Genomic DNA, 16,855 nt, shown 5'->3' with positions numbered 1-16,855 from the left:
ACGTGGGTGCCGCAGGGGGAGGCGGGGGCGGAGGAGGAGGGGGAGGAGGAGGGGGGCAGGGGGGAGCAGAAGGAGGGGCTAGCCGTGATGTCTATGCTGACGTTGAGCTGGTGCAGGCGCCCGGGGCCCGGCTGGGGCTGGCTGTGGTGCTTCTTCACCAGCTGGATGCTGTCCCGGGGTGCGAGCGGCGTCCGCACCTTGGGCAGGGTCATGCTGGCCCCGGAGGGCAGCGCCAGGGGCCGGGGGGGCCGGAAGGGGCGGGAGGTCGACGGCGAGCGGGACAGCAGGGTGGGGGGGCTTCTGGGGCCGGCAGTGGGGTCGCTGTCGGGCTCGCCGGGCCCCGAGGATGAGGAGGAGGAGGAGGAGGAAGAGGAGGAGGAGGAGGAGCGGAGGCGCTGAGAGCGGAACTTGCTGTTAAGCTCGTCGGAGGAGTGGTCCCGGTCCGAGCCGCCCGGCTGCCACTCCTGCCTCTCCCTGCCCAGGTAGGGGTTGGGGCTCGAGCTGCCCGGCCCCTCCCTCGCCCTGCCCTGAGAGGAGGAGGGGTCAGGCACCGTGCTGGGGGGCATGGAGTCATCTCTGTCACCGCTGTGTTTGAAGGGCTGGTCTGGACTCTCCACACCCTTTCTCTTCACATCTGAATGAGGAGAGAGAGAGAGAGAGAGAGAGAGAGAGAGAGAGAGAGAGAGAGAGAGAGAAAGAGGGAAAGAGAGATAAAGCTCTGATCCGCTCTGAAAGCTCTGATCCGCAATGTGTGAAACAGAGCCCTTGCTAGCTAGCTCTGCTTTAGCTCTGTTCACTAACGCGGCTTCGTTGGCTGTTGCGGCAGCTGTGCCTGACTCCAGCCATATGTTTTCAATCTGGAAGCTGTGGCAGTAAACGGAGTAAAGCCAGCTCGCTGGGGCTGTGTAGCTCTGTGTTAGTCAGCTAGCTGGGGCTGTGTAGCTCAGTGTAAGTCAGCTAGCTGGGGCTGTGTAGCTCTGTGTTAGTCAGCTAGCTGGGGCTGTGTAGCTCTGTGTTAGTCAGCTAGCTGGGGCTGTGTAGCTCTGTGTTAGTCAGCTAGCTGGGGCTGTGTAGCTCTGTGTTAGTCAGCTATCTGGGGCTGTGTAGCTCTGTGTTAGTCAGCTAGCTGGGGCTGTGTAGCTCTGTGTTAGTCAGCTAGCTGGGGCTGTGTAGCTCTGTGTTAGTCAGCTAGCTGGGGCTGTGTAGCTCTGTGTTAGTCAGCTATCTGGGGATGTGTAGCTCAGTGTGAGTCAGCTAGCTGGGGCTGTGTAGCTCTGTGTTAGTCAGCTAGCTGGGGCTGTGTAGCTCAGTCTAACTCAGCTAGCTGGGGCTGTGTAGCTCTGTGTTAGTCAGCTAGCTGGGGCTGTGTAGCTCTGTGTTAGTCAGCTAGCTGGGGCTGTGTAGCTCTGTGTTAGTCAGCTAGCTGGGGCTGTGTAGCTCTGTGTTAGTCAGCTAGCTGGGGCTGTGTAGCTCTGTGTTAGTCAGCTAGCTGGGGCTGTGTAGCTCTGTGTTAGTCAGCTAGCTGGGGCTGTGTAGCTCTGTGTTAGTCAGCTATCTGGGGATGTGTAGCTCAGTGTGAGTCGGCTAGCTGGGGCTGTGTAGCTCTGTGTTAGTCAGCTATCTGGGGATGTGTAGGTCAGTGTGAGTCGGCTAGCTGGGGCTGTGTAGCTCTGTGTAACACATCGTAGATCTGGGCTTTAAGCTACTGGGGGTAAATGAGCAGTTTAGAATTGAGAATTGAGACGTTTACGCGGCGCAGACCTGTTGGTGAGGTGCCTGTAGTGCAGGTAGGCGAGCGGGGCCCAGGCTGTCTCCAGCCCTCCTCCTGGGCAGGGGGGGTCCCAGGACAGCTGGGCGGGTATAGGGGACTGGTGGGCACCAGGTGGGCATCGGTGGCAGGGGAGGTGGGGGCACCCGGAGACCCGGGGCTTTCCAGGAGAGCTGGTCGGAGAGAGAGGATGCAAAGCTGATGTCAGACTACTTGCAGATCTACGATGTCTGGCGTCACGTTCCACTGTGAGTCTGTGACACAGCGGACAGCGTTTGGCGGCGATCGTTGAGATTGTCCCGGTCACCTTGCAGTTTGTCGTGCAGCATCAGGATCTGCTCAGACTGCTTCAGGTTGCTCATCTTCAGCTGCTGGTTCTCAGCCTCCATCTGCAACAAAAACAAGGGATTATATATATATATATATATATATATATATATATATATACTGTATATCTATAAGTCTATTCATGTACATATCGACTGTACTCTACTTTTTAGTAACACTACAGCAGTGTTTCAGTGGAAATACTCTTAACATGTCAGTAAGTTTGAAGCGTTGGTGTACGCGTGGCATGTTCTCCTCCCGTCCAGGTTTTAACCAGCAGTGCATGTCTGGGCATACCTCTCTCAGCTTAAACGTGACCCAGTCTTTAATCTTGGCAGCTTTCTCCTCGATGATCCTGGCCTCCTGGGCTCTGACTAGGATCTGCAGTCAGAAGGAAAAGAGGGTTGGCAGATCGCAACCTACATTTCATGAACATAAATGGACATCTTCCACTCCTTATCTGCGCGTCCCTGTACCTGTTTTTCCAGCTGCATCTCTAATCTCTTTATCACCGTGTCTTTTTCCTGCACTTGATTGGTCAGCTCCTGGTATTTTCTGTACAAGGAGTTTTCTGATTCGCTGGGCTGCAGGTTGGAGGATTTCAGCTTCTCCTCCATGACATGGAGCTGAAATACATCATGTCTGTTACATAACTCCACATCACAGGCTTAGCACAGCGAGATGATACATGGACCGTTGGAGAGGCGTGGTGAAGCCGCGCAGGGCCAGGGGCAGACATGGATACCGGAGGTTTAGCTATTTCAGAAGCTTGCAGCTGGGAAGCTGCGGTTTTTGGAAAACGGCACCGTCAAATTACCACCTTGGGAGGAACACCTGGAGCAGCCAGTAATGACTGTAAATGAGTGATTCAAGCCAACAGAACAAGACAGAGAGTGTGGGAGATGGACCGGGTGGGTTTCTCATCCCTGTGAGAGCAAAACAAATACTAACTTACCCTCAAACATGCCCCCCCCCCACCAAAAAAAAATGAAATACTACCCATAACCCCCCCCCACCCCCCCGCAAACCACCACCCACCACATTGGGAGGGCACTTTCACCCATTAAACTGGGTATTGTTGGGCTTGTTGGGTGGTTTTATTTGAGTGAGTCTCCCCACTGTGGGAGCTCTACTGTGTGAGTGTGCCAGCGGTGGCGTAGCGGAACGGAGGAGGCGGGTCTTCCCAGCGGCGCCGTACCTGTTTCTCCGCGCTCTCGGCCCGCTGGTCGGCGTCCATCACCCTCTGCTCCAGCTCCTGCATCTGATCCGGGAGGGGGGAGGAGGGGGGGGACAAAAGAGGTTGCCATGGTTACTCGCACGGGTCAGCTGGCTCTGTATGGGGGCGCTAAGGGGTGGTTTGCGGGGGGCGAGGGGGATGGGGGGGGGTTGTCACGGGAAAATCCAGAGTTACCGATGCCTGCTTTAGAGAGGCCAACTAACTCCCCCTTCACAATAGTTATGTTTAATTAAAATCCAGCTCAAGAGTACCAGCGCCGGGAACACTGGGACAGAACAGGTTCAGGCAAGACACATCCTGTGTAGACTGACACACACACACACACACACACACACACACACACACACACTGTGCAGTTAGCAGAAAGACCACCATGTCAGCAGTCTGAGTGGAGTGGTGGACAGACATGCCTAATCCACATCTAGGGTTTGTAAAAACACACACACACGCTCACACACACACACACACATGCTCTTTCACTCACTAATCCTCCACAACAATAGCTCTTGAAAGTCCTCCTCCTCAGAAGACATTTCAAAGGTGAGCAGGGGCAAAGAGGGCATGGGAAGAAGTTACAGTAGCAAAGAGACAAACATTTATAACCATAAGAACTATGGTACGTTGAAGGAGAACTCCTAAAACCCTGCTAGGGGAGCAGGGGAAAGGCAGGGCTGCACATCAGACCCGTGGAAGCCAGCAGACGACCTGACCAGAGGACAAGCTCCAGGGAGATCACATGTTTCCATACTGCTCCAGCTCTGGGACCTCAGGATGAGGTAAACACAGAGATCAGGCCTAGACACTCCACTGTTCCAGAGTTGGCTGTGGATCTAGTCTTTCACACACACACACACACGCACGCACACACACACAGGCGCCCATTCCGATCTCCTCCCAGAGAGTCACATAGAAAGATACAACAAGTTTTGCCAGCAGTGCAGGGTTCACCTCGCTGTGTCAACATTAGCGCCTGCATGCATGTGGTTCTGAGGACCCCACACGCCTGCGTGCACATGTATGCACACATGCTTATACGAGAACACGCGGGAAGGCTCACATACACATACTCAAACTCAAACACACACACACACACACACACACGCCCACCGCAGTTTGACACAGGATGCCCTTTCCCGAGTTCAGTGACCCGGTTGAAAGGAGGACAAACACACTAATGGATTCACTCCGCTTGAGAGGGAGAGGCATTCCAGTTCCTCTCATGTCCTTTGTTAGACCTCCTTTGTTTTCCTCTTCCAGTCTTTTCAGGAGTCCCCTCTCTCCTCCTGCTCCTCCTCCTGATCCTCTCCCTCCTACCGCTCCTCCCTGTCCTCCTCCTGCCGTTCCTCGTCCTCTCCTCCCTCTCCTCTAGCTCCTCCCCCATCTCCTGCTCCTCCCTCTCCTCCTCCTTCTCCCTCTCCTTCTCCTGCTCCTCCTCTCGCTCCTCCAGTCCGAAGGCGACCGATTCCAGGAATCCGCTCACACCCGCCGAGGGCTAAAGCCGGGGGGGAGCGCCCACGGGGGCGGGGCAGGCAGAGGAAGGCAGCTAGCGGCCGGACGACTCCTCACCTCAAGGTCGAAAGCCTGCAGGGTGACTCCAAAAGCTTTGCCATCCAGCCATGTTGGAGAGAGGAGCTGAGCGCCATTTTGTCCTAAAAGACTGGAGAGTCTAGTGCGGAAACCCGGGGCGGTTCTTCTAACAGACCCCAACACTCCAACTAGGCTTTACAATGGCCGTCAGCCTCATTAGCTGACACACATCTAGTAGAAAGAAGAGGAGGAGGAGGTGGAGAAGAGGAGGAGGGGTCGGGGAGGTCAAAGGTGAAGGAGGTGTGTGTGTGTGTGTGTGGGGGGGGGTTAGAACCTGAGTCATGGGATTGAGATGTGGGTGTGTTTAGGCCAGGCTGACACAGCAGAGACTGCAGTGTGTCTGTGTGTGTGTGTGGTGTGTGTGGGGGGGGGGGGGGGCGCCCTGGCTACCCCCAATGCCCCAACAGGTGAAGCCAGAGCTCCTGCTGACTAGGCAGAACTCGACTATGTCAGCCATCCAGCATCTGTTCAGCCAGAAGCAGCTAGAGCGAGCCAGCGGGCAGTCCGCTAGGGAGGGGGCGCCGTGCGGGGGTCAGGTTTCACCCCACCAGGGGGCCCCAGCTACTCCACACTAGGCGCACGTTGATGCCTCACAGTTTTCTGACGAACGCAACCGTCCTGAGACTTATCGACAAAGTAAGGATGAAGGAATGTGTCGGTGTCCGTGTGGGTGGGGAGTCCTCCGGGGAGTTGAAACGCCGATCTGCAGAGGTCGGGGGGGGGGGCGGGGGGCGGCAGGGGGCTCCTCCCTGGCCTGGCTGCGGCGCAGATTCCAGAGAGACTGAGGTCTCTGGGGAGGTGGGGAGATAAGGGGGGGGGGGGGGGGGGGCAGCAGATCTCATCTACACACGCCGCCGACGGCCGACACAGACGGCTGCACTCACTCTCAAGACCGGCGGGCGGTCAGCAAGCAAGAGTTATTACACACACATGAATACAGGGAACTGGATCACACGCACACACACACACACACACACGCGCGCGCGCGCACACACACGCACTGTAGTAGTACAGTATAACTTGTACAGTAACAGGCTATTACCATCTTTTGCCGCAGGCTCAAAACTCACCTCTTCAAGAAGAAGTACTGGGATCCTACCTCTTAAACCACCTATTGTGTTTGCTACTCTTGCACTTCGGCTTCAGCACTAGATTATGCTCTGAGTCACTTGTTTTGAAAGGAGATGCACTTGTGAGTTCTGGCGAGTAGTAGTACACTGACTACCTACGTTAACTGCAATTATTGTAAGTCGCTTTGGATATAAGCGTATGCTAAATGACTGTAATGTACACTATTACATTAAAAAAGGGTGCCATGTAGAACCATTGCTAACAACAGAAGAACCATCTAAATGAAGGTTCCATATAAAATCCTATGGTTCCAGATAGATCTCCATAAGGTGCTGTTTGGAACCCTATTTCTTTATGACCTGGAAAGTGTTCTATACAGAACCTGTGTCCAGAGGGTCCTTCTATTGTTCTATGTAGTGCCTTTATTTGACCGTGTTCTTATTCAACTGAAGGAGAAGTTGGCAGTTGTATTAGCTGCTGTTAGAGTACAGAGAGGCCTGATTGTAATCATTAACCCTGGGTGACCTGTGTGTTGATGGTTAGTGAAGCCCGACTCAGTCGTTCATGGCTAATCCACAGATGAAAAGAGAAGCTTCCAGAAGAGCAAAGAGAGAAGGGATTGGACAAGGAAGGAAACAGAGGGACAGAGAAGGTGGTCGCCCTCTGCGTGTCCTGAAAGCTTTTTCTAACTGTAAACACTTTCTACCCACGGCCCATGTGGATGCTTCACCGTGTGTGTTTCCATTTAATGCTCCTCAAACCCGATCACTGAAAAAACCCAGTGATGGTCGTATTGAAACAAACCGATCCAAACAAACCCTGTCATTAGTGGCATGTTTACATACGGTGAACACATGAACCCAGTAGCCTCTTGCGTCGCTACCGATTCTCAGAAAGATCCCGCTGACCACAGCCAGATGATCGAGCATGCCCCCTCAGCTTCGAGTTTAAATAGAGGACATTAATCTAATTTGGACTACACGTCCACTTCTGCAGCCTTAAACTACTGCACCAACAACGCTCTGTTCCACACACGGTGAGTGGGACGACTCCTCCTTCTCCTACTGCCTCTCCGTCTCCTCAGGACTGAAGCCATGTCACAGACGACCACGTCAACCTCTGCATGTTTTTTCGCGCCGAAGTGGGTCAATGCGTAAAACACTCCTAACTTGGCGAGAGACGGAGACGAGGAGCGCAAAGCAGTCTTTCCAAACAGCAATAACATGACCGGCCAGCATGACCGGCCCCCCTCCGCACAGACGCGCTCAGCAGCTACACACACGCCTCCACTCAGCCTCTGTGCTCTGGGTGGATATGTCTGTCTGTCTGTGTCTGTGTCTGTGTCTGTGTCTGTGTCTGTGTCTGTGTCTGTGTGTGTGTGTGTGTATGTGTGTGTGTGTGTGTGTAGGAGAGTCAGTGGACTCTTGGGAAGGAGATGGAGGACTGACAGATGCAGAGAACCCCCCCACCCGGTCAGGAGGGAGACGTCCTGCTCTTTTCAGCAGGCTGGCTGTGTTTGGACAGTAAACATCCTGCTAAGCCAACCGCTCCGACCCACCAGGACTAGAGATGATGCTTAGAGCGAACCACCAGGACACTCTCCTCTCCCCGACGTCAACATCTCACTGATCCTCACAGCTATTCACTTATACCAGCCAATAAAGTAGAACATGTAGAACATGTGCACGTGGAAAACAGCTCCCAGTTTGCCAGAGACGATGCCGTCCAAGAACATACTGTAAGGGTACAGAAACGGCTGTGGTTGTTGTTCAGTGTAGCTAGCAAGCACCGTTTTAGACTTTAAAAAATATAGATATTGTCTGAATCTATGTAATCAAACTGTGTTAGAAACTCACTAAAATGGGGGAAGCTCTTTCTCTAGTCTCTAGTTTTCTTTCTCTCTCCCTCTCTCTCTCTCAAACACAGACACGCACACACACACACACACACACACGCACACACACACACCTGTATTCTCACTCAGGCACTACGTGAGTCCGTAGTTTCCTCCAGCATCGTGCAGGGCGCCCTGCCAAGGCTAACTGTTAACCTTTAGCTGCAGCACTGAGGCTGATGCAGCATGACAGTCTGCGCACAGCACTGGGCCAAGAGATAGAGAAAAGAGAGGAGGGAGAGACGGACAGAGAGAGAGAGAGAGGAGGAAGAGAGGGAGTGAGAGAGAATGAGAGTGAGAGAGAAAGGAGGAAGAGAGAGAAAGGAGGGAGAGTGAGAGTGAGTGAGAGTGAGAGAGGAATAAGAGAAGTAGAAGAGAGAGAGAGGAAGAGAGAGGGGGAAGAAGAGAGAGAGAGAGAGAGAGAGAGAGAGAGAGAGAAAGAGAGAGAGAGAGAGGAAGAATGGGGGGTTGGGGGGTATCAGGGGGAGAGAGGGATTAAGCGGGTGTTTGGTCACCCAAAGTCAACAGTCTATGTGATTGTGGCCAGAGAGATAGAAGCCAGTGAAGTGCTACTAAACTAGTCCCACCACTTAATCAGGGCAGAGGATTGTGATCACAGTGTGGTGGCCAGTTCCCACATCAGGTCTACTAGCTTCAGTCCTGCATATCATGGTGAACACAGACTTAGAGATCCAGTACAAATCCTTTGTGCACATCAAATCAATGGCATGCCAGGTCGGAGTGTGACGTACACAAGGAGACTCAGCTGAGAGCAGCTGAAAATATCCCATATTGTACTTGCACGTGTATTTGGGTCAGACTGTGTGAAGGTTTGGTTTTACAGTAGTCTCTCTCCAGATATATTATGTTGAATACAGTAGCTGCACTCCACTCTACATATAGAGTCTGGGCCACTTCGTCACCCCAGCTGGTTTTCTGAGGGCGGGCCTTGGGGTCAAAACTGAAAGAGTGACAGGTCGCAGCAGCAATGAAAACCAAGTAGGCTATTTCAAACACATGCGGGAGATCTTTCAGTTTGTCAATAGAATGCAAAGGGCAAAATTCTAGCATGAATATTGTCTTTCACTTGCATGGTGTAACGTTAAGTTACTTCATGTCGTTATGCAGAGCACAACGACTCAACGTAATATTGATTGAGTCTGGCAGCAAAGAGAGATGTTAAAGGACAATGCTCGTTTTTGACAACCTGGACCTTATTTACGACATATTATAAGACGTTTGACTCACCGAGATCACTTTGGTGTAGTTCGGAGGCATGTAGAAGAAATTTAAAATCCAGCGCGAGCCAGTATATGCATGTAATGGCGGTGGTGGGGGCACCGAGAATGCAGTTTCTAAAAATCTATTTTCTGCCGCGAAACGGTTGTTTTCATCAATCTGTCTTTATGAATCGCTAGTTGTGCTTACATAGAGCGTAGGCCTGTTGTAGTTGTTCACATGCCTCTGTAATATGATCTTTAGAAACGTCTTTCGAAACGAAATAGCTTCCCCACTTGCTCCAGCACGCTGTGCGCATGCGTGCTGGAGCAAGTGAGGAAGCTATTTCGTGTCTAAAGATGTTTCTAAAGATCATATTGACTCGCGCTGGATTTTAAATTTGCAGTATGCAGTAACGTAGTTAGCGTAGCTTTCGCCCGGCATAAGAACTCTCATGGGCCTTGTAGTTTAAACTAGTTTCACAGTGCTCACAAGTTCGCAGTTCTTCAGTACCCACAATGCCCCTCTCTCACCTTCTCGGCCAGCAGCTCTCGTATCTTCCCAGCCTGCAGGCGGAACCGCAGCAGCTGCATCTCCAAGGCGACGCAGCGCTTCTGCCAATCAACGCCGGCCGTTCCGACAGCTCCCACCCCGCCGCCCTCCAGGACGTCCGCCATGGCGACCGCAGGCAGGCCCACCGGACCCCTCAGAGCTCCGCCTCCTGACCTCCGATCTCAGAACCTTCTGGACCTACGGAACCAGAACCGCACAGATGTGGTGGTCAGACCGGAAGTACAGTGTTCAGCAGAGACAAAACTCTGGTCTGAGGATTAGACCAGGAAATAACACCGTCCAACATTTCCAACTGGTTTCATTTAGCAAGCCCGGGGGATTGGGCGAACACTTGTACCCATTTAGACCACCTCCCTGAATGAGAGCCCTCTTCCCATGACTCACCCATGGAAATGTGAGAAAAGCAAAGAGTCACCGATGAGTTCATCATGACACAGTCGAATAAAAGCTTCCCCCCTCTCTCGCTCTCTTTCTAAACACACAGACACATCAATGCCACCACACACACACACACGCACACGCACGCACGCACGCCCGCATGCATGCACTGAAGAAAACCTCTGCAGGGAGAGTGCATGTCCGGGGTGAGCTGGAGGGAGGTTGGGGGGGTTAGTGTTCCTCTGTCCTGGCTCCTGAGACCGCCAGGTCTGGCTGGGCCTTTAACCCCCCCCCAGCCAATCCCCGAGTTCCATCCATACACCCCCCCCCCCCCCCCACCCCCACCAAATCCCACCCCCAATCCCTTCTTAATTACAGGGCAGGAGTGAAACAGGATCCAGCGCAAACACAATAGTGTCTTTCTGCATGACAGTCCCATCACGGATACAGAGGGGGGCGCAAGCCGCCCCGGCCAAAGAAAGGGGGAAAGAATGTGTGAGAGTGAATGAACCGAGCTCTGGATGTGGGAAACCGGGGCGCTGGGAAGTTATTTTTACCTGAGATGGTTTGCCCGACGGGCGGCCATTTTCCCCGGCCAGATAACTCATTCACAAAGGCCCTGCTGTGGTGTGAGCGCCGTCTAAAACCTGGCTCTGATTGGCCCACGTCAATGCGCTTGTGACAAACCGTTTTCAATGAACCAGATGCTGTTGTGGACTGAAACTGTTGTACAGACTAATTAACACAACAACTTGAAAAATGGCCTAACTGATGAACACAAAATAAACTGTATTGTTTACGGAAGTCTTCACATAACAAAACAGTGAGGTATCAAATTCCGCATGGATCAAGTGGAAATGTGACTAGTGGCAATGCCCGGTACTACAGTAGCACAGATTAGAGGTGACCCAAGGAGAAGGAACACAAACACGGGCAGACAGACAGGCAGACGGGGGCATGGCCAGCCACGGGTAGGCACAGCACAGCAGACGTTCAAAGTCCAGCGGCTAAAACAGCGCCCTGGCGTTCCCTGCAATTAGCCTGCTCATAAATACAGGCTGGTAAACTAATTACAGCGGCCTTACTAGAGGAGGTTCCTCTGTCTGACCACAGGCCTAGGCCAGGAAGCAGGGCCCAGGCCTGACCAGTGTCCGGTTCTAGACGTCGTCTTTCTCTCCCTCTCTCTCTCTCTCTCTCCCTCTCTTTCTCTCTCTCTGGGCGAGAGGTACCCGAGACCCAGCCTGGTGGAGGGAGGAGAGAGGAGAGAGGAGGGGAGGAGGGAGACGGAGGCATGAAGAGTGAACGTCAGCCCTAAACAGCCCGGCTAGACCAGGACAGCCCAAGTCAAGAGAGACCTGGACAGGACAGCCCAGGACAGAAGAGGAAAGCCCAGGAGAAACCTGGACAGGACACGACAGGACAGGAGAGACTAGGACAGGACAGCCTAGTACAGGACAGGAGAGACCAGGACAAGACAACCTAGGACAGGACAGGAACACCTGGGAGAAACTGGCTCAGGACAGCCAGGCAAGGCCGGCCCAGGTTAAGCCCCGCTCAAACAAGAGCAGCAGCTAAGACTGACGGGTGCAAACAAACCATTTGCTGGTTAGACACTTTCAGCACGGCCATGCTAATTCTCCCCCCAAACCATTCCTTTAGCACCTAATGCCTTGTTTCACACGGAGGTGGAGAGTCAAGCCACGCCAAGCAGTGCCCGGAAGCCCCAACTGAATGATCGCCAAGTGGCCGACGACTCTGTTAAGGATGATCCGTTGCCTACTGTGACACGCGTATAAGAATGTCTTCTTTCTTGCTTGCTTTTCAGAAAATGAGGTCAGACGGCCATGAGGGCGTAATGTAATCGTCCCCTGTAGCTGCTGTAACGCGAAGAGAGTCATTTCTCGCTCCCCTCTTTTGTCTGCGAGGGCCCTGCAGCCCTGCAGTCGTGGACCTTCTGGTACTGGAGAGGTTCAGGTGGAGGACACCGAAAACCAAGACAACAAACACAGGTTTGTTTTTCGTCGTCCGAGCCGCGCCGACCCGTGTTTAGAAAGAGCGGGCCACCCATCTAGCGCCCGAGCAGGCGGGACGCAGACAGGCAGAGACCCCCACCACCCTGCCCCAGGGCCCCCCCCCCCCCCCCATCACCCGGGGGCCCTAGCCCAGCACGGTGACTCCTCCTCCGGGCTTCTGCAGGAAGGGAGACCGGAGCCTCTCCTCCTGTTCTGCTCCAGCTGGGAGACCTTGACACAATCTGGGCCAGAGGGAAGACGCAGGGGAGGACAGCTGGAGATGGAGAGAGCGGGGTGAGAGGAGACGTCTTCCACGCAAGAAAAGACTCACCGAGGCCACTGAGCCGGCCTCCATCGCTGAACTATGGCGGCAGCCATCATCTGGAGTGTGATTCAATACTGCCCATATTTCACAAGCTGTCCCAGCACGGTCACAAAACCATGCCTGACCTCTGATTCACAATAACAAATCTTGGACACTTGACCGTGCCTCCCCACCCTTTGTGTGGCGCTGGTGAGTGGGTTAAGTGGGGCAGAGGGCGTGTTCACGTCTCCAGGGTACACCGAGAGCACCCGGAGAAATCTCCGCTTGATCACAGCCTCTCGACCAGAACCTCCTCAATCACCACACGTTCAAACACACACTCCCCGGCCAGCTGGAACTCTTCAGCGCTTGTGAGCAAGAGCGCGCACACACACACACACACTGCTGAGCATGCACACACACACATACACACACACACACATACATACGCACACATACACACTGCTGAGCATGCACACACATACACATACGGGCACACACACGCGCACACACACGCTGTGCACACACACACACACACACACACGCTCACACTCACACACACACTGCTGAGCATGCAGCTGTGGTGATGTAAGTGATTGGGTGATTCAATGATATCATCCCCACCAGACATTTCAGATCCCTGCTGTTGTTGTCTCTGTGCAGATCCAACTGGCGTCCCAAGAGCTTGGCATCTCCCCCAAACCAATCCAACCAGAGACCATGTGTGTAAATCTGGGTCACTGTGAATGCGTATGTGTGTGGGGGGGTTTGTGTTTGTGTGTATATGTGTGCGTTAGGGGAAAAAACGATATGTGAGGGTGTGTGTGTGTGTGATATCTATATGTAGGAATAGGACATACAGTTTTCCCATACGTATCTCTCCCTCCCTGGTTTTATAGAGCTCCTCTGGAGAAGGGACCGCTCCCTCAGCCTCGGTACTTTTGTTTAAAGTGGTGACTCATTGTTTTGGTCTCAGTGGCTGGGGTAACCATTCCTTCAGATAAGCGAGCAGAAAGAAAAGATCTCCAACACTCTCTGTCCTCCCGCACTGTTACTTGACCTCTGACCCTGCTCGTGGAGAGGTTATGAGGCATAAACCGGAGGCTGGGTACATTAAGCAGTAGTACAGTAGTAGTACTGCAGGAGTACTACTACTAGTAGTAGTAGTAGTAGTAGTAGTAGTAGTAGTAGTAGTAGTAGTAATAATAGTAGTAGTAATAGTAGTAGTAGTAATAGTAGTAGTAGTAGTAGTAGTATAGTAGTAGTATAGTAGTTGTAATATCAGCAGCAATAATAATAGTAATAATAATAATGATAATAATAATAATAGTACCTTAATGAGTAACAGCCTACGTGAATGCCTTAATCTCCAGTGGTCTTATCAATTGTACATATAAATCATGGAGCTTTATCTCCTAACCCCATATTCTCCTCACCACCTCTCTCTCCTCTCTTCCCCTCTCCTTTCCTCTCTTCCCCTCTCCTCCTCTCCTCTTTTCCTCTCTTCCGCTCTCCTCTCATCCCCTTTCTTCTCCACTCCTTTTCCTTCCTCTCCTCTCCTCCCCTGTCCTCTCCCCTCTTCTACTCTCCTCTCCCCCCTTTCCTCTCCCTTCTCCTCTCCTGTCCTCTCCCCTCCTCCCCTCTCCTCCCCTGTCCTCTCCCCTGTCCTCCCCTGTCCTCTGCTCTCCCCTCCTCTCCTCCTCTGTCCTCTCCTCTCTTCTCCTCCCCTGTCCTCTCCCCTCTCCTCCCGTCCTCTCCTCTCCTCCCCTGTCCTCTCCCCTCTCCCGTCCTCTCCTCCCCTGTCCTCTCCTCTCTTCTCCTCTCCTCCCCTGTCCTCTCCCCTCTCCTCTCTTCTCCTCTCCTCCCCTGCTCTCTCCCCTCTTACCTTCCCTGGGAGGAAGCAGGGGGAGCAGGACAGGCCTAATGACAGGCTTCTGTAAACCAACCACACTCATTATCAGTCTCAGCCATAAATACAGGCCCTGGCATTCCTCTGCTCTGAGGTGTAAACATCTCCGCTGCAGTCCGCCACACAGCCACCGTGGACCCAAGCCTCCCTGCAACTACCCACGACAAACTAGAGGAGCGAGCAACGCTACAGGGAGGCAGCGTGAGTTACTGTAGTAGGACACATACTTAACATAATATCCTGCCCTGTATCCATATATCAACCAGTACTGAGGGGCGGATTTGCTGCAATGGTCAGAGTTCTTGTCTAATAGCTGTAGCCTGGACTATTGTGTGCTTAGACCTGCACATATCTAAGATTCTGTTTCGGGATGAAAAGTATTTTGAGTTTCAACATTTTTATTCAGAACTGGATTGGAAAGAAAAACAAATGTGATATCACATGTCATGCAGGGTTTACCAATGTCAAAAGTAAGGCCCTGTGATTTATGCTGCTCAAACGGATCCCGTGTGGCTCTGCAATCCAGCAGGCTGCAGACTTCTCTACCACTCAACAAAATTAGAAGACTGCACTTTAATGATGCAGTAATAGTCAGACAGACACTCATGCACCCACACGCACGCACAGAAACACACACACACAAAACATATCTGTACACATATAGACTACACAACACACACAGACCACATACTCACATAGCCTACACAACACACACACGCACGCACACACACACACACACACACACACCATATCTGTACACATTTAGCATACACAACACACACACAATTGACAGACTAAGACTAGGTCTTTCAGCCTGCCTAGGTGTATGTTCAGAGCCTGGAAACTTTGCTAGAATAGAAAGGTATGAGGTTAAAAAAAACAACTGCGCCCTTAAAGCTGGTATCAACATTGTCCAAAAATGGTCACAGGCACAGGTGTGCCAGACCCTGGGCTAGCTACCATAAAACGTCGTTCTGCAGCATAAAGTTGGCTCAGTCTGCCTCACTCATCCAAACCAAATCCGCTACATTCGTGCTGCACTTCTGAAGGGCTTGACTCAGTGTGAATGGCTTACGATGGAGTGCAGTCATAAATATAGTCCAAAATGTAAATGCTGGCGCAAGATTCCAGTTTTCAGAGATCGGAGAGAAAAAAACTGCGTTTCTTTTCGCGGAACACTTCAAATACCTTACCTTGTGACTTTGTAGTCAGCCTCTCAGTCGTCTTTCTCTCCGCACGTCCACCTTCCCCGGCAAATCATTCTCCGCCTCTCTGCTTTGCTGTCACATTCACTGACTCTCTAGCTGTGTAGGCTAGTGTAGGCAAACGGTGTCTTCACCTCTTTCAACTTTTCATGCTTGCTCGACCGGTCGTCCTTAGGTTTCTCTTGACTGCCTGTAAAGTTCAGGGACTGACGCCGCCGCTGTGTCGCTGATCCCATTCACTCGGCTCATCCCATATTCCTTTAAAGGGCCAAATGCAGGATCAGGTTTCGCCGAGCCAATCCCCCTTGTGTAGAAATTCTGCATATTGTCTTGAATCAGTGCTCAATTTTGATTTCCTCACACATTGAGAACAACATCGAAGTCTGCAACGTGAAAACATTTATGTTTAATTCTACATTGCATTCACTATCCTCAGAAGACAACATCAAATCACATGAGTCTAATTTCGTCTCATCACTAATCGTGAGCAGTTTTATTCCTCAATTTCCAAGCAACTGTTTTTTCTCAGAAGTCAAGCACCAAGCATTTTCACCGGAATAAAAAGTAGCATGGTGTGAAATTTCTCTTAAAGTGAATCATTAGGTCGGCAGTAAAGGTTTTGTGAGAGGATAATGAGGGAGGTTTGGCTCATGCAGTCTCTGCCTACTTACTGTATAAGTAGGCTGATACGAGAGAGCGAGAGAGCACCTAAACTCCCCAGTTCTCGTTGAAAATGATGATTCTTATAGCTCAAAATGTGTGATCAAATTTGGAATATATAATCTGTGAATGTGTCTACAAAATTTGAATCTATAGGCCTAAATCAGACCAGTGAAGCAACTTTTGTTTCTGCACACTCACTCCAGAATGTTCTCCTGTCCCATGAGTGGATCAACTGGATTTCCATCTGGAAAATTGCGTTTGAGCGTTTATATTGTTGCCTGTGTGATACACCCAAATAAATAATTCACAGACTGGGTGCCAGAGCTGAAGTGGAATACAATGCCTGAGGCCAGACCCCCTTACACATGCACTAGCCTACTATTGTGTGGCAACTACCAGTAGATGTTTACATTAACCTTTTTTTGTCTTTCTGTAAAGAACATGAAGTCATAAATCGCACCCTTTTAAGAGACACACACTGCGCAGGAAGGCACACACCCATGCACACGCACGCACGCATAACATAACCGGTGAAATGTGGAGTAGCTGGTGAGACTCACTCCTCAAAGAAGCGGTGACAGTCCCTCCAAGAGGGATGTCACTACTGGTGCAACTGTCAGCGTGTCCGCCTCACAAGTGGGAAAACCGGGTTCTAATCCCACCCTGGGCATGCTGAAATAGATGGGTCACACACACACACACACACAAA

General features: G+C 51.9%; 1 protein-coding gene across 1 annotated transcript in view; it reads right to left on the bottom strand.

The window, feature by feature from the left end:
- The window catches only part of plekhh1 (pleckstrin homology domain containing, family H (with MyTH4 domain) member 1), a 31,738-nt gene extending 16,090 nt beyond the window's left edge, over positions 1-15,648 (bottom strand). The window contains exons 1-8 of the mRNA XM_084438532.1: positions 15,472-15,648; positions 9,636-9,852; positions 3,294-3,356; positions 2,572-2,721; positions 2,393-2,476; positions 2,076-2,157; positions 1,762-1,941; positions 1-634 (exon numbers count right to left, since the gene is read on the bottom strand). The exon at positions 1-634 is cut by the window's left edge and continues 163 nt beyond it. Of these exons, the coding sequence (XP_084294658.1) occupies positions 1-634; positions 1,762-1,941; positions 2,076-2,157; positions 2,393-2,476; positions 2,572-2,721; positions 3,294-3,356; positions 9,636-9,779 (1,337 nt within the window). The 5' untranslated portion in view covers positions 9,780-9,852; positions 15,472-15,648. The remainder of the gene's footprint in view (positions 635-1,761; positions 1,942-2,075; positions 2,158-2,392; positions 2,477-2,571; positions 2,722-3,293; positions 3,357-9,635; positions 9,853-15,471) is intronic.
- Positions 15,649-16,855: the final 1,207 nt, after the last annotated feature.

Source organism: Borostomias antarcticus (genome assembly GCF_949987555.1).
Source record: "Borostomias antarcticus genome assembly, chromosome: 5".
NCBI lineage: Eukaryota > Metazoa > Chordata > Actinopteri > Stomiiformes > Stomiidae > Borostomias > Borostomias antarcticus.
Note: the sequence above shows the minus strand (reverse complement) of the source record. Positions and strands in the feature narration are given on the sequence as shown.